The following is a 23,673-nucleotide window of genomic DNA, read 5'->3' on the forward strand; positions in this document are numbered from 1 at the left end:
CTTGATGAAATCGAACACAGGATCCTTCAGTCCACAGGTCGATGCTCTATCCACTGAGCCAAACCAGCTAGGGCATAATTCTTATAAATATGGTGTGTGTACATGTTAAAATGATTATAGGTAGGAATAACCTTTTCTGTATTTTAACATCTTGATTTGGTATAATTAGGATATTTCATAACAGATTTCTGAGTCATGGACTCTGGATACTGTTATTTATTAAACTTTTATATTTTGGGATTTCAAATTGGATTGTCATTCATGAATATCTTTGGACTAGTCCTAGGCTCTCACTCATAAAATACAGAATGTCTTGTCCTGGTCAGTGTGGCTAAGTGGGTTGGACTGTCTTCCCATACACCAAAAGGTTGCAGGTTTGATTCACGGTCAGGACACATACCTAGGTTGTGGGTTCAATCCCCAGTCCGGGCCCTTATGGGAGGCAACCAATGTTCCTCTCACACATCAGTATTTCTTCCCTCTCTCCCCTCCACCCTTCCTCTCTCCCTCTCCCCCTCCCTCTCTCTCTAAAATCAATAAACAAAAATACAGAAAATCTTATAGTTTAAACTCCACACCAGACTTTTAGGGCTATTCCCCAGACCACTAGGCCCTTTCAAACCTAAGCCTTTGCTCGTGTTGCCTTTTTCCAGGCTATATTAACTCCTCTCAACTCAGGCTTCACCTTTTCTGAGGCATTTCCTGACCTCCTTCTTCATAAGATTCTCATAATCTTGGTATGTAGCTATCATATAACATGTATTATGTTTTGTCATAACTTTATAAGTGTTTTGAGATAGGTTGTGACCTCCAGGGTAAAAAGCATATTTTACTCCTTTTTATATATCCAAATCCCAGCACAGAGTTTGACCCTAAAAATAAAAAGATAAATGTTAATTGAAGCTGCCACTGGAGGGAATTAACAGACATCTCTTTTTGCTCTGGTCTCCTTTTAATTGCCTCCTACATCATCTTGTTCAAAGGGAGGGACTGCTGAGGGCCTCCCCTGTGGCAATCTGATCCCAGCTCCATTCCTCTTCCAGAGAATGTCATGGTAACCGCCAGCCTCTCCCTTTGAGCCCCATCTTATACTGCAGCTGTGCTTCTGTCTGAAGAAACCTCCCTTCACCACCCCACTCCCCTTGTAGACCTGTTTCAGTAGCAAATTTAACTTACAGTCTGAATATGGGGAAAATTCAAGAGCATAAGAACTAAATACAAACTATATCAGGCTCATCTAAGGTATCATATAGTAATAATAGTCATATACTAATATGTAGTGTTTTATTCTGGAATAGTTGCCATTTCAGCCTGCAGTGCTGCTGCAGCACCCTCTGCACATCTAGTTCCTGCAAGTTGCAGCAAGTCAGGGTTGCGTCTGGCACACATCTTTTAACTGGAAGTCTTGGCAGTGAGCTAGATTGGAGGCATTCCCCAGCTATAGCACAATGTGTACTTGATTGCTAACGTAGGGAATGAGAGGAAAGCTGCATGCAGCGCACAGTACCAGCTACCCACCCCTACTCCCCCCGGGAAAGAAGAAAGCTGTTGTTTGCATCAGGTAGGCTATCTGTTTCTCTCTGTTGAGTAGGCTGTAGGGCATCTGGTCTGCAGTAGCTAGCATTTAATGTGAAGATGTTGGTGCTTTTCAAGATTGAATTTGTGTGTCTGATAGCCTAATTAAAGCATACTATGGTGGGGGCTGCTGTACCCAAATCTTATTTTAAAGGACTCAGTTCAGGGCTGAGGGGAAGCAGTGTCAAAATTAAAATTAGAGCACCATATTTAAGTGGCAGAGGTTTTAGATACTTTGGCAGTAGTCCTCTCTCCATCTGTATGACCTTAAGTCAAGCTGTATGACCTTAAGAAGACAGATTTAGGAGGGAAAAGATCATTGATCCTAAACCCAAGGTTTCCTGTACCTCGAAGGGCCTATACAATAGCCTAGTATAGTGGCTCTCAAACTTTTTGATCTTGGGACCTCTTTATATGCCTCAAAATAATTTAAGACTTGAAAGACATTCTGTTTTAATGTCTGCCTTAATAGAATATAGCTGAATTTCTCATATCTGTTTCTGCATTCAGTCTGTTGTGATATAACATTTCATTTAACCTCTGGAAAACACCGTTCACTAATGAGAGAAAGGAGGGGATGGTCCCTGGACTACGCTGAGAACTACTGGTACAGTAGAAACAACTGGGACTTTGGAGTCAAACAGATCTGAACTCAGATCTCAGTTTACAGTTAGTTGTGTTGCCTTGAACAAGTGACTTCATCTAAGTCTGTTTCCTCTGTTGATTGAAGAGAGAAGTGTGCTGTAACTTAATAGGACAGTTTAGGGGTTAATAGGTATTTGTTAAGAATCTGGAACTTGGTAGGTGTGTGGTAAACATTATTTCTCGGGGCTTCTTTTTTTTTAATTGCTTAAAGTACTCCAGTGCCCTGACCGGTTTGGCTCAGTGGCTAGAGCGTCGGCCTGCGGACTAAAGGGTCCCAGGTTCGATTCCGGTCAAGGGCATGTACTTCGGTTGTGGGCACATCCTCATTAGGGGGTGTGCAGGAGGCAGCTGATCGATGTTTCTCTCTCATCGATGTTTCTAACTCTCTATCCCTCTCCCTTCCATTCTTTGAAAAATCAATAAAAAAATATAAATAAATAAATAAATAAATAAATAAAGTACTCCGGTAAGGTCTTTATTAGTTTTGGTTTGGTTTTGTGTGGGTGTTACGGGTTTGTTTGTTTGTTTGTTTTGCATTTCTCTTCCTGTGCCTACTCTATTCAAATGTCATAATACATAAAATTATTTTGTGGTCCTTATTTGCTTTCGTATCTCTCTCTTACTAGAAGTAAACTTCTTGAGAACAAACAATCTTGTTTCTCTTCAAATCCCGAGCTCCTAACAGACTGTATGTACATGGTAGGCATTCAATAAAGTTTGAAAAGAATGGCATCTTAAACCTCAGCCTAAAATGAACATAAGACTGTATCACTGTCCCTCCCTTTCCACCAGAACTCAGTACCTTTAGTTTTGTTTCCTACTGCTTAGTTCATTGTTTATGGTATCAGCTGATATCAGTAAAGGTAATTTTCTGGAGAACTAGAGCCACAGAACGTAAAGCTCCTGCTAGAGCTTAAATCACTTCAGGTAGACCTTAGCCACCCTCCTATTGTCTTCTCTCCCTTCCCACTGCCAACTTTCATCGGGAAGATGGCAACAATATGATAAAGGAAGTACTATTTAATGGATATTTGGCAGTTCATGGTTTGTGCAGAGCACAAAGAAGGATACAACTTAATCTGACACAGAATCACAAAGTATCTTGTGATGCCTCTCCTATTGCCATTTATGTTTTCATGATTTTGAATAGCCCTTCAATTGGAGATGGTCTCTGACTTCCATAAGCTTATAGTCTAAGTGGGGAAAATAGACATTTACAGCAGCCAGCTTCAGGATTCCAGAATGGAATCTTGATATTATGATTTCTGTGATATGTGCTGTTTTTTAAAGTCCTACACAATGCCCAGGAAGCTCCATGTTCTGGTTCTGGCATTCTCCACTTCCATTTTCAGGCTTCAGATGAGTCTGAAATCAGGGAAGTAGAAGACAAAGTTGAGAGTGGTTGATACAAAATTGCAGAATGCTAAGGAAAATTAGGCCAGTGATTCAAATTCAGACTTACTATTTTTTTAAAAAAAGCCCTAACTGGTTTGGCTCCGTGGATGGAGCGTCGGCCTGCGGACTGAGGGGTCCCAGGTTCGATTCCGGTGAAGGGCATGTGCCTTGGTTGTGGGCACATCCCCAGTGGGGGATGTGCAGGAGGCAGCTGATCGATGTTTCTCTCCCATTGATGTTTCTAACTCTATTCCTCTCCCTTCCTCTCTGTAAAAAATCAATAAAATATATTTTTTTTAAAAATTCAGACTTACTTAACATTTATTGAAACAGTAAACTAGGTTCTTTCCCTTGTCTCATGTAATATCCTCAACTACCCTGCTATTGACATTTTCCAGATGGAGAAATTGATATTCACATACATTCAATCATTTGCGTAGGTTTATATACCTAGACATGATGGGACCAGGATTTTATCTCTACCCTTAAGCTTAGCAATCTTCGCATTTAACTATGTCACCTTTATTTGGTAAGCCCTGTAAGTCTCTTCAAAATGTTGTTGTTATTGTTGTTTTACTGGGGGAGAAGGTAAATGATAAAAATAGAATTATGATTCTAATGTTTCTAAAAAAAATCCTCTCCCCCAAATGCTCCCACACAGTGACCAACAAGTGGGCGCAAGTTCATGAAATGTTTAATTTGTTGAAAAGTTTTTTTTTTTTTTGCCTCTGCCAATAGCCAGATATAGTGTATCTAAAAGTGCCTGTCGCCCTAGCTGGTTTAGCTCAGTGGATAGAGCATTGACCTGCGGACTAAAGGGTCTCGGGTTCAATTCCAGTCAAGGGCACATGCCTGGGTTGCGGGCTTGATCTCCAGTGGCGGGTGTGCAGGAGGAAGCCAATCAATGATTCTCATGGTTGATGTTTCTCTCTCTCTCCCTCTTCCTTCCTCTCTGAAATCAATAAAAATATAAATAAATAAATGAATGAAAGAATAAATAAATAAATGTGCCTGTCATTAAGATGGCACTATTTTTCAAACTTCCCTTTTTTAAAAAATATATTTTTATTGATTTCAGAGAGGAAAGGAGAGGGAGAGAGAGAGAGAAACATCAATGATGAGAGAGAATCATTGATTGGCTGCCTCCTGCGCACCCACACTAGAGATTGAACCTGCAACCCAGGCATGTGCCCTGACTAGGAATCGAACTGTGACCTCCTGGTTCATAGATCGATGCTCAACCACTGAGCTGCGCTGGCCAGGCTTTTTCAAACTTCTTGATGAGCCAGTCACATAATCTCAGTACTACCGTATCCCTACCTATATGATTGTTTCTACACTAATTTCTTTCCTTGTCTGCTCATTCCTGCCCCCAAATGGTGAGAGAAAACTATTTGGGGAACCAAAATGATATGTATAGACAGAAGTCTAGTATTATCACTGCTTTAAAGGTACACATGAGAGGAGCAACCACGGGAGGAATGGAAAATAGAGATGGCCCTGGCTGGTTTTGCTCAGTGGATAGTGCGTCGGCTTGTGGATTGAAGAGTCCCGAGTTCAATTCCAGTCAAGGGCACGTGCCTGGGTTTCGGGCTTGATCCCCAATAGAGGGCATGCAGGAGATCGCCGATCAATGATTCTCTCTCATCATTGATGTTTCGCTCTCTCCCTTTCCCTTCTCTGAAATAAATAAAATTATATTTTTTTAGAAAAAGAAAGAAAATAGAGGAAATGGAGTCATCTGATTGTTACTCTTTCTTCCCCAGGCAGAATTGATTGAGTTGGCAGAGCAGTGGCATGTGGCTAAAAGCCTGTTTGTGGAAAGGGCTCTCTGTAAAATTACATGTCTCATTCTTTTATCACCATCTCCCTTTCTTCTCTAGTCTTCTTCAGGCAGACTGTGAGAAGCTGCAGCAATGTCTGATTTTGTAGAAAGTGAGGCTGAGGAGTCCGAAGAAGAGTACAACGATGAAGGCGAGGTGGTGCCCCGAGTCACCAAGAAATTTGTGGAAGAAGAGGATGATGGTGAGGAGTCCCTAGCCTCAAGCTTCTTCCCACTATTGCTAAGCTTTGGATAGTTGGATTCTTGCTGATGAGAGGCTCAGGCTAAGCACAGAAGTTATCACACATGAAGTACCAGCTTGAGAATTTTCAGTCATCCATAGAAAATATTTACTGAGTATCTGCTATATGCCAGGCCTTGTTCCTAGAACTAAGAATCCTATCTAATAAAAGAGTAATATGCAAATTGACCATCACTCCAACACACAAGATGGCTGCCCCCATGTGGTCAAAGATGACTGCCCCCATGTGGACACAAGATGGCCAGCAGGGGAGGGCAGTTGGGGGCGATCAGGCCAGCAGGGGAGGGCAGTTGGGAGGGACCAGATCTGCAAGGGAGGGCAGTTGTGGGCAATCAGGCCAGCAGGGGAGGGCAGTTGGGAGGGACCAGGCTTGCAAGGGAGGGCAGTTGGGGGCGATCAAGCCTGCTGTGGAGGGCAGTTAGGGGTGACCAGGCCTGCAGGGGAGGGCAGTTAGGGGCAATCAGGCTGGCAGGGGAGTGGTTAGGGGGTGATCAGGCTGGCAGGCAGAAGCGATTAGGAGCAATCAGGAAGGCAGGCAGGCAAGCAGTTGGGAGCCAGCAGTCCTGGATTGTGAGAGGGATGTCCGACTGCCCGTTTAGGCCCGATCCTACCTGGATCGGGCCTAAACGGGCAGTCCAACATCCCTTGAGGGGTCCCAGATTGGAGAGGGTGCAGGCTGGGCTGAGGGACACACACACACACACACACACACACACACACACACACACACACACACACACACACACACACACCCGTGCACGAATTTTATGCACTGGGCCTCTAGTATAAAATAAAGACCTAGCTATCATAGAATTTACATTATGGGGAGAGAACAGACAGTAAGTAAATACATATGTAATGTAATGTTACCCTCTTTTAGACATCAAGTAATGTTGATATTTACGCACTCAGTTTCCTATTTCTCTCTACAAATCCAATCATTAGGGTTATCAGCAGAGTAGAACCATGAGATGGCTTTAAAGGCGTAAAGGGAAATGTAAGTTTCATCAAGAGAATTATGGATGAAAGAAGGAATATAGCTCTTATAAACTAAGAGGAAAGCAAAGGTTATTGGTGGCCATAAAACCTCTAGTAAAGAAGCAAAGTAATTAGGAAGATCATCTTGCCTAAAGACAGATGGTGAATATAGAGGAGAGAGAATCCTTTCCAGGTGCTTCTGTTCTAAGTCAGTGGTCATGTTTTTGCATCTTTAGATGAGGCAGAAGAGTTAGTATGGCACCCAGGTTGTTAGGTTCAGAGCAGATGGGGAATCACAGTTCCATCAGGTGGCCCTGCCCCACCCCCAGCGTGTTTCCCAAGCTCCGTACCTCAAACATGCATGTTTTCCAGATGAAGAGGAGGAGGAGGAGAACCCAGATGATCAGGATGAGCAAGGCAACCTGAAAGGCTTTATCAATGACGATGAAGATGAAGGGGAGGAGGATGAGGGTAGCGACTCTGGTGATTCAGAAGATGATGTTGGTCACAAAAAGAGAAAACGCAGTGAGTAGCAGTCTCTCCTCAAGTGAAGTGAGGCTGGGGTGGAAGTTGCAATGAAGAAGGGGGGGCCCCACTGTCACCATGGTAACACTTTGTTTTCTCCAGCATCTTTTGATGACCGCCTGGAAGATGATGATTTTGATCTCATTGAGGAGAATTTGGGTGTCAAAGTCAAAAGAGGAGTAAGTGTCATTCTTTGTTTCTCCCCCTGGGGGTGAAGGAAAAAGCCCTTTAAATCCAATGACTCCTGGGGAAGGAGACACATTCAGAATAGTTTGAGGAACATCAGAGAAAAGAAAGTTACTCACTATTGTTGTGCTGTGCTGTGGGGCCTAGATTTATATTCGAGATTTGGGTGTCTGTTAGAAAAAGGCTTGTCAGCATTTCAAGGGTAGGCTTTAGGGCTGAAAATACCACTTAGCAGGCGTCCTCAAACTACGGCCCACGGGCCACATGGGGCCTGCTGAGGACATTTATCCAGCCCGCCGGGTGCCGCTGCCTGTCCTGCTTAGCAGCTGACTCGTCCCGGGCCTGCAGTGTGCATAGGAATTTGTTCATAGTTTTTTTTTTAAACTATAGTCCGGCCCTCCAACGGTCTGAGGGACAGTGAACTGGCCCCCTGTTTAAAAAGTTTGAGGACCCCCCTGCCTTAATGTGTTCTCTCCCATCTCCCTTGGTCAGCATAGCTGGTGGGGAAATGTGAGTGAGACTGGAGAGCAGGCATCCTTATGCAGGTCCCCTCAGACCTTGATGAAGCAGGTTTTCCCACCCTTAGCAAAAATACCGCCGTGTCAAAAAAATGTCAGATGATGAGGATGACGACGAGGAGGAATATGGCAAGGAGGAACATGAAAAAGAGGCCATTGCAGAGGAAATCTTCCAGGATGGCGAAGGGGAAGAAGGGCAGGAGGCCGTAGAGGCCCCCATGGCTCCTGCAGAGGAGGAAGAGGAAGATGATGAAGAGTCAGGTATGTGGCATCAGGCAGGGAAACCAATGTTTGGGTGAGTGTTGGGATTTCCTAGCCCCTAGGAATAGGATGGGAAACCAGATACAGGCCCCCAGCATTTGATACAAAAAAGTTCCTTTTTAGGAGCCTCCCTACTCTTCTCGCTGGCCACTCATAGTAGAAACTAAAGCCACATAGTGCTGGCTCATCTTCTGCCTCTGAGCACTAACCCCTTCCTTTCCTGCCCAGACATTGACGACTTCATTGTGGATGATGATGGACAGCCTCTGAAGAAACCTAAGTGGAGAAAAAAGCTTCCTGGATACACAGATGCGTGAGTGGGGTCTGTTACAAGGTGGTGATAATGGCATCTAAGTGAACCCAGTCAAGAAAGAGGTCAGCCCTAACCATTTTGGCTCAGTGGATAGGACATTGGCCTTCAGACTGAAGAGTTGCGGGTTCATTTCTAGTCAAGGGCATGTACCTAAGTTGCGGACTCAATACCTTGCCCCAGTGTGGGCTCGTGTGGGAGGCAGGCGACCAATCGATGTTTCTCTGTCTCTCTCCCTCCCTTCCACTCTCTCTAAAACAAAACAAACAATGGAAAAAGTATTTTTGGGTGAGGATTAATAGATCCACTGAACTGGATATGAACCCATTTGCCCTGTTGCTGTTTGATCCCTGTCACTAGCATTTGTCAAAGATGGGCTTTTTATCCTTGGTAAGTCATACCCCTAGAAATATCCCCCAGCTAAGCCTTTATTCCACAGTGAATATGCTTTTTTATTGATTTTAGAGAGAAAGAAAGAGAGGAAGGGAGAGGGATAGAGATAGGAACATCAACGAGAGAGAAACATCATGGATCGGCTGCCTCCTGCACCCCACCTACTGGGAATTGAGCCCACAACCCAGGTATGTGCCCTGACCAGGAATGGAACCATGACCTCCTGGTTCTTAGGTCGAAGCTCAACCACTGAGCCACACAGGCAAAGCTGAATATGCTTTTTTAGTTGCCTTGGAGCAAGTAAAGGATCAATGCAGGGCCTGCATTTCTCTCCTCTCACCAGAACCTGGGCCAACAGCCTTTTGCTGTCACCCACAGGGCCCTGCAAGAAGCCCAAGAGATTTTTGGTGTGGACTTTGACTATGACGAATTTGAGAAATACAATGAGTATGATGAAGAACTGGAGGAAGAGTATGAGTATGAGGATGATGAAGCCGAGGGTGAGATCCGAGTGCGTCCCAAGAAGACCACCAAGAAACGTGTGAGCCGCAGGAGCATCTTTGAGATGTATGAGCCCAGCGAGCTGGAAAGCAGTCACCTCACAGATCAGGACAATGAAATCCGAGCCACCGACCTGCCCGAGAGGTTCCAGGTAAGAAACCACCAGCCTCTGTCCTGCTGATCTTTCATTACCTTCCCTGAGCATCTTTGCTGCAAGGGTTGTAGCAGAGAAACAACCTAACAACAACCTGATAGCAAATGGTGTCTAAGAAGTCAGCTTTGAACTCTATCTGACTAAGAGGTATAGGGAGTCCGGCTCTTGTAGGAGGGAAGATAGACTCTAGTGGTACTTATGGTGCTTGAAATGGCACTCTCTCTTTAGCAAAATATGAAGTGCCTACGTACTTCTTGCCAGGGTGACACTCTTCCAGGTATTGGAAATGTGTGCCTGCGGATCACACTTTTGACCATAGTGGTGTATGTTTTTCCTATGTGGGTTATAAGAAAAAGTCAGTCTCACTCTGTTGTCTTATTCCTTGCAGCTCCGCTCTATCCCAGTCAAAGTGGCTGAAGATGATGAACTAGAAGAAGAGGCTGACTGGATCTACAGGAATGCTTTTGCCACACCAACTATTTCTCTGCAGGTACCACCCCCCAAAAGATCCTTATGTTTGACATGAACCAGAAATTGAGCTGCTCCTCCTCTGCCCCAAACATCTATATGCCTAGTTCAGAACTGTGTGTGTGTGTGTCCACACGTGGTTGTATGAGAGATTTTTCTAGATTTCATCTGACAGGATCATCCTGTGACATGAAGCAGTTTCAGGTGTGATGAGACAAAACAGGTAACATTATTGTTGCTGTTTCTTTTTTCTTCCAACTGTAGGAAAGCTGTGATTACCTGGACAGAGGGCAGCCAGCCAGCAGCTTTAGTCGAAAAGGGCCCAGTACAATTCAGAAGATTAAAGAGGCCCTGGGCTTCATGCGAAATCAGCATTTTGAGGTAGCACCTCAAGTTCTAGTGGCCCATTTCCAGTGGTTAGAAATTTGTCTAGAGGATGAGGGTAAAGATAACGCCCTTTTCCTATCCTCAGCAGTGGTCCCTAGACTCAAAAAGTGTGAGGACTAAAGGAGACCCTAGTGATCAAGAGAACAGTGCTACCCTCTGCAGTATTTTCTTCCCCTGTGGCTGGAGAGCATGCATCCTGGATGGGCTTGTGAGGGAGGCCACACTTCCAAACTAATGAATATCCTGGAGCTATCTATCCCATTGGCAAGGGGATCTGAACATATCTTTCTCCTCTGATTGACTATAGTCTCCTTGCCACCCTAGGTGCCTTTTATTGCTTTCTACCGGAAGGAGTACGTGGAGCCTGAGTTGCACATCAATGACCTGTGGAGGGTGTGGCAGTGGGATGAAAAGGTAATATTGATCCATGCCCCCCAAGGGGCTGAGGGCTGGATTGGGCACCACTACCACCAGGGCCCAACCTCTCTCAGCAGCCCAAACCCCCACCAGGCCTGTCAAGCTTCCCAGGGTCTCCTGGTAAGGAACAGAACAGCCTTGAGACTCCAAGGCTGAACACCAGCCCTTACTGCTGCCCTATCCTATCCTAGTGGACCCAGCTGAGAATCCGAAAAGAGAACCTAACGCGGCTGTTTGAGAAGATGCAGGCTTATCAGTACGAGCAAATCTCTGCTGATCCTGACAAACCTCTAGCTGATGGCATCCGGGCTCTGGACACCACCGACATGGAGAGGTAGCTTGTGCAGGGTTTATTGCACAACAGGGAACCCTTAGATCAAAGGCAGGCCCCACGGGGAGAGAGTAACCTTGCAAAATTATCAGTACATGTATATAAAGTTACAAGGGAAACCAAATTATAACCAGAAAGTAGCTTGTGAGCCTGGAATCAGAAGGGGTGTGAGAGGGGACCAGATGATTTTAGTGGCCAGCATCATAAAACGGGAGGAGAGACAAGGACTGTCTTAAGGACTCTGAACTTTGCTAGAGACGTGCTGCCTTGTCTTCCTCTCTCTTTTTGTTTTCACTTCTAATAGCCACCAAACACCATTTGTTTGATATATTCTTCCTTTAAGATACATTGGTTATGCCCTGGCCCGGTGGCTTAGTTGGTTGGAGCATAGTCCTGTGCACCTAAAAGTTGCAGGTTTAATATCCAGCCAGGACACATACCTGGGTTAAGGGTTCCATCCCCCGTCAGAGTGCATACTGGGGGACAGCCAATTGATGTTTCTCTCTCCCTTCCTCTTTTTGTAAAGTCAAAAAAAATCCTTGAATGAGGATTTTTTTGAACAGATACATTGGCCTGGCTGGTGAGGCTCAGTGGTTGAGTGTTGACCTATGAAAGAGGAGGCTGAGGTTCTATTCCCGGTCAGGGCACATGCCTGGGTTGCCAGCTGAATTCCCGATGTGGGGTGTGTGAGAGGCAGCTGATCAGTGAATCTCATCATTGATGTGTCTATCTCTCTCACTCTCTCCCTTCCTCTCTGAAATCAATAAAAGAAATACAAACACACACACACAGATACATTGGTTATAATCATGGTCTGGAGCCATTTGGTGTCTATAATAATTGTAGAATACAGGACCCATTCTAGTTGGGATCTTGCCTCATGGGTATTGGACCTCTTGTACCAGAACTGGAGTATACTCTTCCTCAGTAACAATCGAGGTCTTTTTTTTTTTTAATTTAATCTTTATTGTTCAGATGATTATTATAATTGTTACTCCTATTTCCCCCCATAGCTCGCCTTCACCCGGTTCCCACCCCACCCTCTGCCCTTACCTCCCCCCCACTGTCCTCATCCATAGGTATACGATTTTTGTCCAGTCTCTTCCTGCACTCCCCATACCCCTTTCCCCTGAGAATTATCAGTCCACTCCCTTTCTATGCCCCTGATTCTATTATATTCACCAGTTTATTCTGTTCCTCAGATTTTTAATTCGCTTGATTTTTAGGTTCACTTGTTGATAGATATGTACTTGTTCTTCATAATTTTTATCTTTACTTTTGTCTTCTTCCTCTTCTTAAAGAATACCTTTCAGCATTTCATATAATACTGGTTTGGTGGTGGTGAACTCCTTTAGCTTTTTCTTATCTGTGAAGCTCTTTATCTGATCTTCCATTCTGAATGATAACTTGGCTGAGTAGAGTAATCTTGGTTGTAGGTTCTTGCTATTCATCACTTTGAATATTTCTTGCCACTCCCATCTGGCCTGCATAGTTTCTGTTGAGAAATCAGCTGACAATCGTATGGGTGCTCCCTTGTAGGTAATTAACTGTTTTTCTCTTGCTGCTTTTAATATTCTCCCTTTGTCTTTTGCTCTTGGCATTTTAATTATGATGTGTCTTGGTGTGGTCCTCTTTGGATTCCTTTTGTTTGGGGTACTGTGCGCTTCCTGGACTTGTAAGTCTATTTCTTTCACCAGGTGGGGGAAGTTTTCAGTCATTATTTCTTCAAATAGGTTTTCAGTATCTTGTTCTCTCTCTTCTTCTGGCACCCCCATAATTCTGATGTTGGTACGCTTGAAGTTGTCCCAGAGGCTTCTTACACTATCTTCAACTTTTTGGATTCTTTTTTCTTTTTGCTTTTCCGGTTGAGTGTTTTTTGCTTCTTTGTATTTCAAATCTTTGACTTGATACTTGCTTTCCTCTAGTCTGCTGTTGGGTCTCTGAATAATATTTTTTATTTCAGTCAGTGTATGTTTAATTTCTGGTTTGTCCTTTTTCATATCCTCGAGGGTCTCTCTAAATTTATTGGCCTTTTCTAGGAAATTCTTGAAAAACCTTATAACTGTGGTTTTGAATTCTATATCCAGTCGTTTGTTTTCCTCCATTTCTTTCGTTTGTGATCTGTTTCCTTGTCTCCGCATTTTCCCTGCTTCCCTGAGTTGGTAGGGTACCTTTGTGTGCTAGGTTTCCTATATGGCCCAGTGGGTCGGCCTCCCCAGTTACCTGAGGTGGACACGCTTGGTGCACCCATTTGTGGACTGTGTGTACAGCCTTGTTGTAGTTAAGTCTTGATAGTTGTTGGTATCACTGGGAAGAATTGACCTCCAGACCAGTTGGCTGTGAGGATCAGCTTTGTCTATGCCGGGAGAAGTTCAGTGCTGGAGACAGCCTTATAGGACCAGACTTGCAAAATTGCAAAAGCCTCTGTGCTTAGCTTGGTTGGGGTGGAGTCTCAGGACTGAGCAGACAGTCTTGGCTTCCCGTCAGCCCTGCCCTTGCGCACACGCCTCCAGACCTCTGCCTTCCAATGCTCCCCTGAGTTTCCGCCTGACAGTTCAGATTCCCCCCGTAAGAGCGTGGGTCCCCAGGGGCTCGCCCGGAACTGGGGTTCAGTGCAGTCAGGAGCTTCTGACTCCCTTCCACTAGGGAAAGCCTGAGGCAACCTCCGCAGTCAGTGTTCTCTGTGCACACTCGCGCGCGCGCCTCCAGACCCCTGCCCACCGCGGCTCCCCAGAGTCTCCGAGTCTCCGTGTGCCTTTCTCTCTACCTGACAGTCCAGACTCCCACTGTATGAGCCTGGGTCCACAGGGTTTCGCCTGGAACTGGGGTTCAGTGCAGTCAGAACTGGGGTTCAGTGCAGTTGGGGGCTTCCTTCTCCCTCCTGCCAGAGAAAGTCAGCCAGGCACTCAGCCGCCCTTTCTCTCTGCGCACGTGTCTTTGTACCTCAGCCCTTTGCCGCTCCTCTGACTCTCCGTGAGCTTTTCTCTTTCCTTCTAGTTGTAGAATTTCCACTCAGCCAGCCTTCCTGTGGTTCTGGATGGTGTCCGTTCTGTCTTTTAGTTGTAGTTTTGAAATTGTTGTGCAAGGCAGCAGTTAAGGTGCTTACCTATGCCGCCATCTTGGTTTCTCCTCCAATCGAGGTCTTATGTCCCTTCTCTCCAGGCTCAAGGATGTACAGTCGATGGATGAGCTGAAAGATGTCTACAGCCATTTCCTGCTTTATTATGGTCGTGACATCCCCAAGATGCAGAATGCCGCCAAGGCCAACCGCAAGAAGCTGAAGCGTGTGAGGGAAGAGGGAGATGAGGAAGGTGAGTGCTGGGAATGAAAACCCAGGAAACTTGATGGCCATGGCATCTCCAAGGATGTCCTTGGCTGAGTGCCCTTTGGGGCTTCCCTATATCTGTCAGATTCTTGGGAGTGATTGGAAACTTGAGGAATAACTCCGTTTTCCCTCCCAGGTGAAGGTGAAGAGGCAGAAGATGAGGAGCAGAGGGGACCAGAGCTCAAGCAGGCTTCCCGGCGAGACATGTATACCATCTGCCAGAGTGCTGGCCTAGGTAAAAGCTAGCTCTTATGATCTGGGCATTCAGCCTTGAGCAAAGGAAGTTCCCTGATAGTCACTGGTGGGTGGGAAGAGGACTTAAGAAACATCTGAGTGAATCACCAATCCAATTCTGAATACTTGCTCCCATGCGCCATGCTCACCCCACAGTAATGGTCCAGTCTCCCCCTAAATTCCTGAAGGAATGGGAAACTCAACACGGTTAAAGGGAGACAGCCAATCCATTCTATTTTTGGAAAGTTCTCTTATTAAACTGTAGCCTCCGCTTTAGTTCTGAGCCCAGGAGTTACATAGAAAATTTCTGTTTCTTCTGCCTCATAACAACCCATCAGATGTTTAAAGTCAGTTTTTTCATTGCTCCTGTAAGACATCCTGGTCCTGCTCTCTCATGACCCCATTAAAGTCTAGTTCTGAGAATTGCTACCCTAAACTCTTAAGAGTCAAGACCCCAGCTATTGCCTTACCTCTAACTCTCCTGTTTACTTTAGATGGCCTAGCCAAAAAGTTTGGGCTTACTCCTGAGCAGTTTGGGGAAAACCTCCGGGACAGCTACCAGCGACACGAGACAGAGCAATTTCCTGCAGAGCCCTTGGAGCTGGCCAAGGATTATGTTTGCAGGTAGGCTTGCAACAGGTGGCTGTCAGTAAGAGGGGCCTGAGGCCAAAGATACCGCATTCTGAGCTATTCCATTTTCCCCACAGCCAGTTCCCTACACCAGAAGCTGTGCTGGAAGGTGCCCGCTACATGGTAGCCCTGCAGATTGCCCGAGAACCCCTCGTCCGGCAGGTGCTGAGGCAGACATTTCAGGAGAGAGCCAAACTAAATATAACCCCCACCAAGAAAGGTAGAAAGGTGAGCTCTGGATAAAGGGCTTTAATCCAACATGTGGCCCAGCTCTCTGCTTGAACTGAATTTCTTGTAGCTCAGTTGTCTCCCTGAGAACAGAGAGGCAATCTTTTCTCCCAGGATCAAGCCAACCTATCTGCAGGCTGATGATTCCCTCTTGATGTATACAGGATGTGGATGAGGCCCACTACGCTTACTCCTTCAAGTACCTAAAGAACAAACCTGTTAAGGAACTAAGAGATGACCAGTTCCTCAAGATATGCCTTGCTGAAGATGAAGGGCTACTCACCATTGACATCAGCATAGACATGAAGGGGGTGGAAGGGTAAGCAAAGCTCTGGGGTAGGGGCTCTTGGTGATGAGTCTTTGGGAGGAAGGGGTCCCTCAATAATGTGAACCACAGCCCTGGCTGGGTAGCTCAATTGGTTAGAGTGTTATCTTGACACACCAAGGTTGCTGGTTCTTGTATATCCAGGGCACATACAAGAAGCAATCGATGAATGCGTAAATAAGTAGAACAACAAATTGATGTTTCTTCCTTCCTCTCTCTTTCTAAAACCAATAGGAATAAAAATTAAAGAAAAAATGTGAAGCACAATTTCAGAATTGAGCAAGCCATTGTCCCTGGCTTGCTTGCAGTATTTGTGCACATTTGGGCATCACATTTTCTCCATCCCTAACACTACAGTGTTGTTTCTTCTCAGCTATGGCAATGACCAGACATATTTTGAAGAGATCAAACAGTTCTATTACCGAGATGAGTTCAGCCACCAAGTACAGGAGTGGAACCGGCAGCGCACCATGGCCATCGAGCGAGCTTTGCAGCAGTTCCTCTATGTGCAGATGGCCAAAGAACTCAAGAACAAGCTGCTGGTCGAAGCCAAAGAATATGTCATCAAGGTGAGAACTGAAACTCATGATCTTTAGTTCTATGATTTCCCCAAACTGGAACTGAGAGTGAAAAAACCTCTTGCCCAGGCCAGTGTGGCTCAGTTGGAGCATCGTCCTGTGCACTGGAAGGTTGTGGGTTCAATTCCCTGTCAGAGCACATGCCTGGGTTGCGAGATCAGTCCCCAGTTGGAGTGCATATGGGAGGCAGTTTCACATCAATGTTTCTATTTCCCTTCTTCCCACCGCAAAAAAAAAGAAAGAAACCCCTTAATAGTAGCTAATGGAGAAACACTGGTGGCAGGCAGAGCAGAGCATAAGCTGAGAGGCTTTGGGTCACTGCAAGACCCCCCTGCTTGAGGAGCCTCTCTCTCCCTACCCCCCCATTACAAACATTCTTTGTTTATATTGCTGTCCTCTGTATACTCTCCAGTTTCCGAAAGCAAGGTATGCTTCCAGTTATAAGCCTGCCAAGTGCTAGGAACGTGCACATGTGTGCCTGCGTCTGTTTCCTTAGCACACTTGATAAGTTCCTGATGGCTAAAGTGTCTGGTGTGTTTCCTCCCCAGGCTTGTAGTCGAAAGCTCTACAACTGGTTGAGGGTGGCACCCTACCGGCCAGATCAACAGGTAGAGGAAGACGATGACTTTATGGAAGAGAACCAAGGAAAGGGCATCAGAGTCCTAGGCATTGCTTTCTCCTCTGCCAGGTAACTGCCTATTCCTGCACATCTGCCATCACCTTTACCTGTATTCCTAATCTTATTCTTCTCTTATTCATATCCTCATATTGCTGATTATCACTCTGTTCTTTTTTCTGTCTGGCTGGCAGAGATCACCCTGTGTTCTGTGCCTTGGTCAATGGTGAAGGAGAAGTGACGGACTTTCTCCGGCTGCCCCATTTTACCAAACGGCGGACTGCATGGAGAGAGGAAGAACGGGAAAGAAAGGCAAGTGGCTGGGGCAGGTTACCAAGTTTACATCTTGGGTACATCTTATAATTTAGTGGAAATAAGAGTTTATGACTTAAGTAACATTTCATGCAAGACCCTGATTATCTCTGACCTGGTCGCTTACCCCTCAAGTCCAGGGATAAGTCTCACTTCCATAGGCAGTAGATGGCACTCAAGTTCTGGTGTATAATTTACTTCTGGCTTGAAGCCAGTTCCTAAGCCTTGTGTGCTTGGGAGCTGCCCTTTCTTACAGCATCTGGGTCAGCCTGTTCCAGGAGCTGAAAGCCACTGAGGCATTAGGCCAACCTTTTCCCTGCTTTAGTCTTTCAGGGTCTGTTTTTCTAAGGAAAGGAATTTGAATTCATCTCATGTGTATGCTTCTGATTTTTTTTAACCTAATGGTATCTTTCAATTTTGTTGAGAGTGCCCATTCTAAAAATTAATTTTTAAAAAAATGTATATTTTTATTGATTTCAGAGAGGAAGGAAGAGGGAGAGAGAGATAGAAACATCCATGATGAGAGAGAATCATGAATCAGCTGCCTCCTGCAAGTCCCCCACTGGGGATCGAGCCCATAACCCAGGCATGTGCCCTTGACCGGAATTGAACCTGGGATCTTCCAGTTCGCAGGCCGACGCTCTATCCACTGAGCAAAACCAGCCAGGGCCTAAAACTTAATTTTTTTTTTTTTAAATATACTTTATTGATTTTTTACAGAGAGGAAGGAAGAGGGATAGAGAGTTAGAAACATCGATGAGAGAGAAACATCGATCAGCTGCCTCCCGCAAACCCCCTACTGGGGATGTGCCCGCAACCAAGGTACATGCCCTTGACCGGAATCGAACCTGGGACCTTTCAGTCCGCAGGCCGACGCTCTATCCACTGAGCCAAACCGGTTTCGGCCTAAAACTTAATTTTTAACAAACAACTAAACAAAGAAATAAAACTCTTGCCGTGGAGGTGAGAATAGCCCTGATTGCCAGGTAGTGGTTTATGTTAAGGCAAAGTAAAGTATTTTCAGTTAACCACAATCTAAGTATAAGCCATAGTATAATAACCTTAGAAACTATTAGCAGATCCTATCTAATAAAAAGGTAATATGCAAATTAACCATCACTCTGCTACACCCACAAGCCAATCAGGAGTGAATATTCAAATAAACCCAACCAAGATGGCTACGGCCACAGAGAGCATGAGGGAGGCTTGGGTTTCCCCGGCGATGGAGGAAGCCAAGCTTTCCGCCTGCCCTTGCCGGCCTAGGCCTCCACTCAAGGCTACAAAGTTTCAATGATAGAAGATACATAAAACCAAACAGAAATGGCGGCAGCCACGGAGCTGGAAAGAGCAGGAGGCTAGGGTTGCCCCCAGCGATGGAGGAAGCCAAGCTTCTGCAGCCCTGGCCGGCCCAGGCCTCCGCTTAAGGCTACAAAGTTTCAGTTATAGAAGATACATAAATCCTCAAAAAAATGGCTGCCGCCACGGAGCAAGCAGAAGGCTTGGCTCCGCTTCAGGCTACAAAGTTTCAATTGTAGAAGATAAATAAACCCCAGATACCAGGGCCTCCGCTCGGGTTGCCAGGGGGCATGGCCGGCCTGCAAACCACCACAGGCCCCTCGCCCAGGCCGCCTCATGCCCCAAGGGAACCCCCACTCTGATCCGGGACACTCTTCAGGGCACTCCAGCTGGCCCCCACCCGTGCACCAGGCCTCTGTCCTATCTAATAAAAGTAATATGCAGATTGACCATCAATCCAACACACAAGATGGCTGCCCCCATGTGGTCAAAGATCCTTCCCCCATGTGGACACAAGATGGCCACCAGAAGATGGCCAGCAAGGGAGGGCAGTTGGGAGGGACCAGGCCTGAAAGGGAGGGCAGTTGGGGGCAACCAGGCCTGCAGGGAAAGGCAGTTGGGAGGGACCCAGGCCTGCAGGGGAGAGCAGTTGAGGGAGACCAGGGCTGCAGGGGAGGGCAGTTAGGGGTGACCAGGCCTGCAGGGGCGGGCAGTTAGGGGTGACCAGCCCTGCAGGAGAAGGCAGTTAGGGGCAAACAGGCTGGCAAGGGAGCAGTTAGGCATCAATCAGGCTGGCAGGGGAGTGGTTAGGGGGTTATCAGGCTGGCAGGCAGAAGTGGTTAGGGGCAATCAGGAAGGCAGGCAGGTGAGCAGTTAGGAGCTAGCAGTCCTGGATTGTGAGAGGGATGCCGACTGCCCGTTTAGGCCCAATCCCGGTGGGATGAAAGAGAATCATGAATCGGCTGCCTCCTGCAAGTCCCCCACTGGGGATCGAGCCCATAACGGGCAGTCGGACATCCCTCGAGGGGTCCCAGATTGGAGAGGGTGCAGGCTGGGCTTAGGGACACCCCCCTCTAGTATTATATACTAGAGGCCCGGTGCACGAAATTCGTGCACGGGTAAGGTCCCTAGGCCTGGCTGGTGATCAAAGCACGAGCATCTAGCATGGAAGGGCAGGTCCCAGCTGACCTCTGGGCCCTGTGCAGCACCTGGGCCCCTGGGTTTCCGCGCGCCCCGCTCCGCGTGAGTCATCGGGCCCCCGCCTGGCTCCCTCAGCGCCTGGGAGCTGGGCGGCAGCCCTGGCCCCTGCCGCCACTGCTGGTCACCCCACTCACACCTGCCTTGGCCTGGCACTGCCCACTCATCTGCTCCACCATCCCACCGCGGTTTTGCTCTCATCGGGGCCCATTTGACACCCGCTATGTTCCGCGCTGTCCCCTGGTGGTCAGCACACATCATAGCAAGCATTTGAACTCCCGGGTCAAACTCCCAGTCGAAGGGACAATTTGCATATTAGGCTTTTATTATATAGGATGCCAACCAGAGATCCTATAATCACCTTGTTTTGTGTTCCAGTTAGACAACGTGTGATATATCATTATTCTCTGGTCTTGGAAGGTGCTGAGCTACTTATGGAGAGAGAAGTTCCTGAAATCTCGCCATCTTCAGAGCCATTCAACTCCAATTTTCTTTCAATCCAGGCTCAAGACATTGAAACCCTGAAGAAATTTCTTCTGAACAAAAAGCCTCATGTGGTGACAGTTGCAGGAGAGAATAGGTAGGAGGGCACCAGATTACTGGGCTAGGCCTGGTTTAATGTCACTCATCTCTTATTGTTGAATCAGGCATGTGCCTGTGTAGATTCTTGATAATACCTCTATCCCAAAAGGGGATATCCCTGGGAATATTGTACTACTTTGTCTCCAGAGCTCTCTCCCCCACACTCTTTCCCCATATCCCAGCCATGAGACTGAACATCCATGAGAAATTGTGCAGAAATAGCCCTGATCAACACCTCTTATCTCTCCAGGGATGCCCAGATGTTGATTGAGGATGTGAAGCGCATTGTGCATGAGCTGGACCAGGGCCAACAGCTTTCCTCTATTGGGGTGGAGCTGGTTGACAACGAGTTGGCCATTCTTTATATGAACAGCAAGAAATCAGAGGTAATGCTGGAGCCCTACCCTTAGGACCTGAACAGCCAAGAGCTATCAATCCCAGAGAGATTTAATATGGAAGCAAAGGTTACCAGGGCACTTCATCCATGAGAGGCATTCCATTCAGTCCTGTTTCAGACTGGGAACCTCAGAGATTAAATAGGTCCCAAAAAAGCAGTCCCAGCGGAAAGAAGAAAGTGACTTAGAGTCAGATCAGTTTTGATTATTCTCTTGCTGTTGGCACTAAGGGGACCATATGGCCCTACTGACCTTTGTTTGACTCTAGGCAGAGTTCCGGGATTATCCTCCAGTGCTGAGACAAGCCGTCTCCCTGGCCCGGCGCATCCAGGACCCTCTGATTGAATTTGCCCAGGTGTGCAGCTCTGATGAAGACATCCTGTGTCTCAAGTTTCACCCTTTGCAGGTGAGTAGGATTTGCCAGGCAGGCGTGGGTGGGAAGAATTGCACAGTAACCTTATCCCTGCCTGCTGTATATCAACAGGAGCATGTGGTGAAAGAGGAGCTGCTCAATGCCTTGTACTGTGAATTTATCAACCGAGTCAATGAGGTTGGGGTCGATGTTAACCGTGCCATTGCCCACCCTTATAGCCAGGCCTTAATCCAGTATGTGTGTGGCCTGGGACCTCGAAAAGGAACCCATCTTCTGAAGGTAGGATTGAGTTGAATCAGAAAATAGGAGAAGTTTCCATATCCTTGAGCCTTTATACTTTATACTTGCCAGTATGATTTGACAAGAAGACCAAGTTCAGAGAGGTAAAGTAACTTGTCCAGAGTCATCCAGCTAGTGAGAGTCGGAGTCAGACTTCAGACCAGGTGGCCACAGCTATGCTCTTTACTACTTTACTATAGTGGCTCATGGGAAAAATAACCATAAGCCATGATTGAAAATAGTTGGAAGAAGGTGAGAGTACTAGACACAAACCTCAGGATAATGGGGTTTTTCCCAATGGGAAGAAAAAGGATTTCAATCAGGCGTATGCAGGGAGATTCAAAAGTATTGGTAATAATTTTTTTAAGGTGAGTGATGGGTACTTGAATATATGTTTTATCATTATCTTTTTTATTTTTTATCCTCACCTGAGGATATTTTTTCATTGATTTTTAGAGAGAGTGGAAGAGAGAGCAAAAGACAGAAATATCAGTGTGAAAGAAACACATTGAATGGTTGCCTCCTGTACGCCCCCAACTAGGGCCCCAGGCTAGGGAGGAGCCTGCAGTTGAGGTACGTGGCCTTGACTGGAATTAAACCCAGGACCCTTTGGTTTGCAGGCCGATGCTCTATCCACTGAGCCAAACTGGCTAGAGCTATCATTAACTTTTTTTTTTTTTTTTTTTTTCTTTTCAAATTTTTATTAAGGTATTATATGTGTACATATCTTACCATTGCCCCCCTATCATTAACTTTTAAGCCATACATTATAACGTAGTTTATTAAAATAATTTTTTAGTGTGCTATCCCTCCCAGGAGCATGCCCACACCTTTCTTCCCTCTGAGGTGTGCGTCTCCTAAACTCTAAAGGTCTCCACACCACTCACAACCAGGAAGCAATAGGCAGTGGCAGCTCGTCCCAGGCTAACCTCTGAACCTGTCTCCAAGACCCCCTTTTCTCTGACTTTCCAGTTAGCCAAAACAGCCCAGCCTAGGCTCTCTCCTATTGCTGCTTTTGTCCTAAGCCCTTCCTTGGTTCAGTTCCCAGCTTTAATAAATGCACTCTCACAATAAAAAATAAGTAAGTAAAATAAATTTTTAGTAGCAGTCTGATATAGTGCTCATTTAGATAGTGGGCTATAGGGACAGAGTTCCTACCAGGAGCATTTTCCAGAAACCTGAAAGCAGGCTGGGACGTGGGGCCTGCCCACTGCTCTGGCTCACTCCAGACCTCTTCCCTAGATCCTGAAGCAGAACAACACCAGGCTTGAGAGCCGGACCCAGCTGGTTACCATGTGCCACATGGGTCCTAAAGTCTTCATGAATTGTGCTGGATTCCTGAAGATCGACACAGCCTCCCTGGGGGACAGGTGATGCCCTCTGCCTGGATAAACCAGGAGGAAATCCCTTGGGTTTTGTTTGGGGACTTGAGGGGAGTAGGGCTGCCAAAGGGCCACCAGCCTATTTAAATTAGGAAATGTTTTAAAGGTGAGGAACCTTTATTCAGTCAAGAGCCTCTGACCTATGGAAAAGATCAGTTCAATTATGTGAAGCTTTTTTGTGAGAGAAACATAAGAACCAACTTAGTTTATAAATTAAGAACGGAAAACATAAGATTTTATTCATTAAACACAAATTTGTTGTTGCTGTGGTCTGTCGTGGCTTGTAAGGGTGGGAATAACAGGAGCAATGGAAAAGGAGTGGGGATATGAGGAAGTAAGGAAGGGGGGAAGTGATTCAGTATGTTTTGAGATGATGTTATTCAGAGAAAATTCTATTCTTGGACTTTGGACTTCACTATTGACCTCTTCCTCTCCAGAAGTTATCAACTCAGTCTTTGGAGGATCTTTTCCACGGGCACATAGCTCCTCATTCAGTAATGGAAATCAGTGGGGAAATAGGCTCAAGTTCTAAAACTTCATTTTCCACCCAGCTTTGCTGTAACACTCCACGAATAACATAGGTCCATGTGAGTGCACGGGCAAGACCAGCCTGGGAAGGCTTTATGGGGGAAAATAGCTATCAGCAAATTCTCAAAGGTCTTTTCCCCCTTTTTGCTTTATCTTAAGAGACTTATATAAGTTCATTACATAAAATTCAACATATAGAAATTTATGCAGAAAGTGGAAGTCCCCCATAATCCCACCCCCCAGAGATAACTACTATAACAATTGA

General features: G+C 46.1%; 1 protein-coding gene across 1 annotated transcript in view; it reads left to right on the forward strand.

Annotated features, from left to right (window-relative positions):
- Positions 1-23,673, forward strand: part of SUPT6H (SPT6 homolog, histone chaperone and transcription elongation factor) — a 40,429-nt gene that overhangs the window by 6,111 nt on the left and 10,645 nt on the right. The window contains exons 2-24 of the mRNA XM_080680355.1: positions 5,499-5,640; positions 7,050-7,202; positions 7,305-7,381; positions 7,975-8,167; positions 8,396-8,480; positions 9,249-9,522; positions 9,914-10,015; positions 10,258-10,374; positions 10,705-10,794; positions 10,989-11,131; positions 14,291-14,439; positions 14,590-14,688; positions 15,182-15,311; positions 15,395-15,545; positions 15,710-15,864; positions 16,244-16,439; positions 16,997-17,136; positions 17,259-17,376; positions 20,373-20,449; positions 20,702-20,837; positions 21,115-21,252; positions 21,331-21,498; positions 22,741-22,868. Of these exons, the coding sequence (XP_080536481.1) occupies positions 5,532-5,640; positions 7,050-7,202; positions 7,305-7,381; positions 7,975-8,167; positions 8,396-8,480; positions 9,249-9,522; positions 9,914-10,015; positions 10,258-10,374; positions 10,705-10,794; positions 10,989-11,131; positions 14,291-14,439; positions 14,590-14,688; positions 15,182-15,311; positions 15,395-15,545; positions 15,710-15,864; positions 16,244-16,439; positions 16,997-17,136; positions 17,259-17,376; positions 20,373-20,449; positions 20,702-20,837; positions 21,115-21,252; positions 21,331-21,498; positions 22,741-22,868 (3,128 nt within the window). The 5' untranslated portion in view covers positions 5,499-5,531. The remainder of the gene's footprint in view (positions 1-5,498; positions 5,641-7,049; positions 7,203-7,304; positions 7,382-7,974; positions 8,168-8,395; positions 8,481-9,248; positions 9,523-9,913; positions 10,016-10,257; positions 10,375-10,704; positions 10,795-10,988; positions 11,132-14,290; positions 14,440-14,589; positions 14,689-15,181; positions 15,312-15,394; positions 15,546-15,709; positions 15,865-16,243; positions 16,440-16,996; positions 17,137-17,258; positions 17,377-20,372; positions 20,450-20,701; positions 20,838-21,114; positions 21,253-21,330; positions 21,499-22,740; positions 22,869-23,673) is intronic.

The sequence above is a fragment of the Plecotus auritus genome, assembly GCF_963455305.1.
Source record: "Plecotus auritus genome assembly, chromosome: 7".
Lineage (NCBI taxonomy): Eukaryota > Metazoa > Chordata > Mammalia > Chiroptera > Vespertilionidae > Plecotus > Plecotus auritus.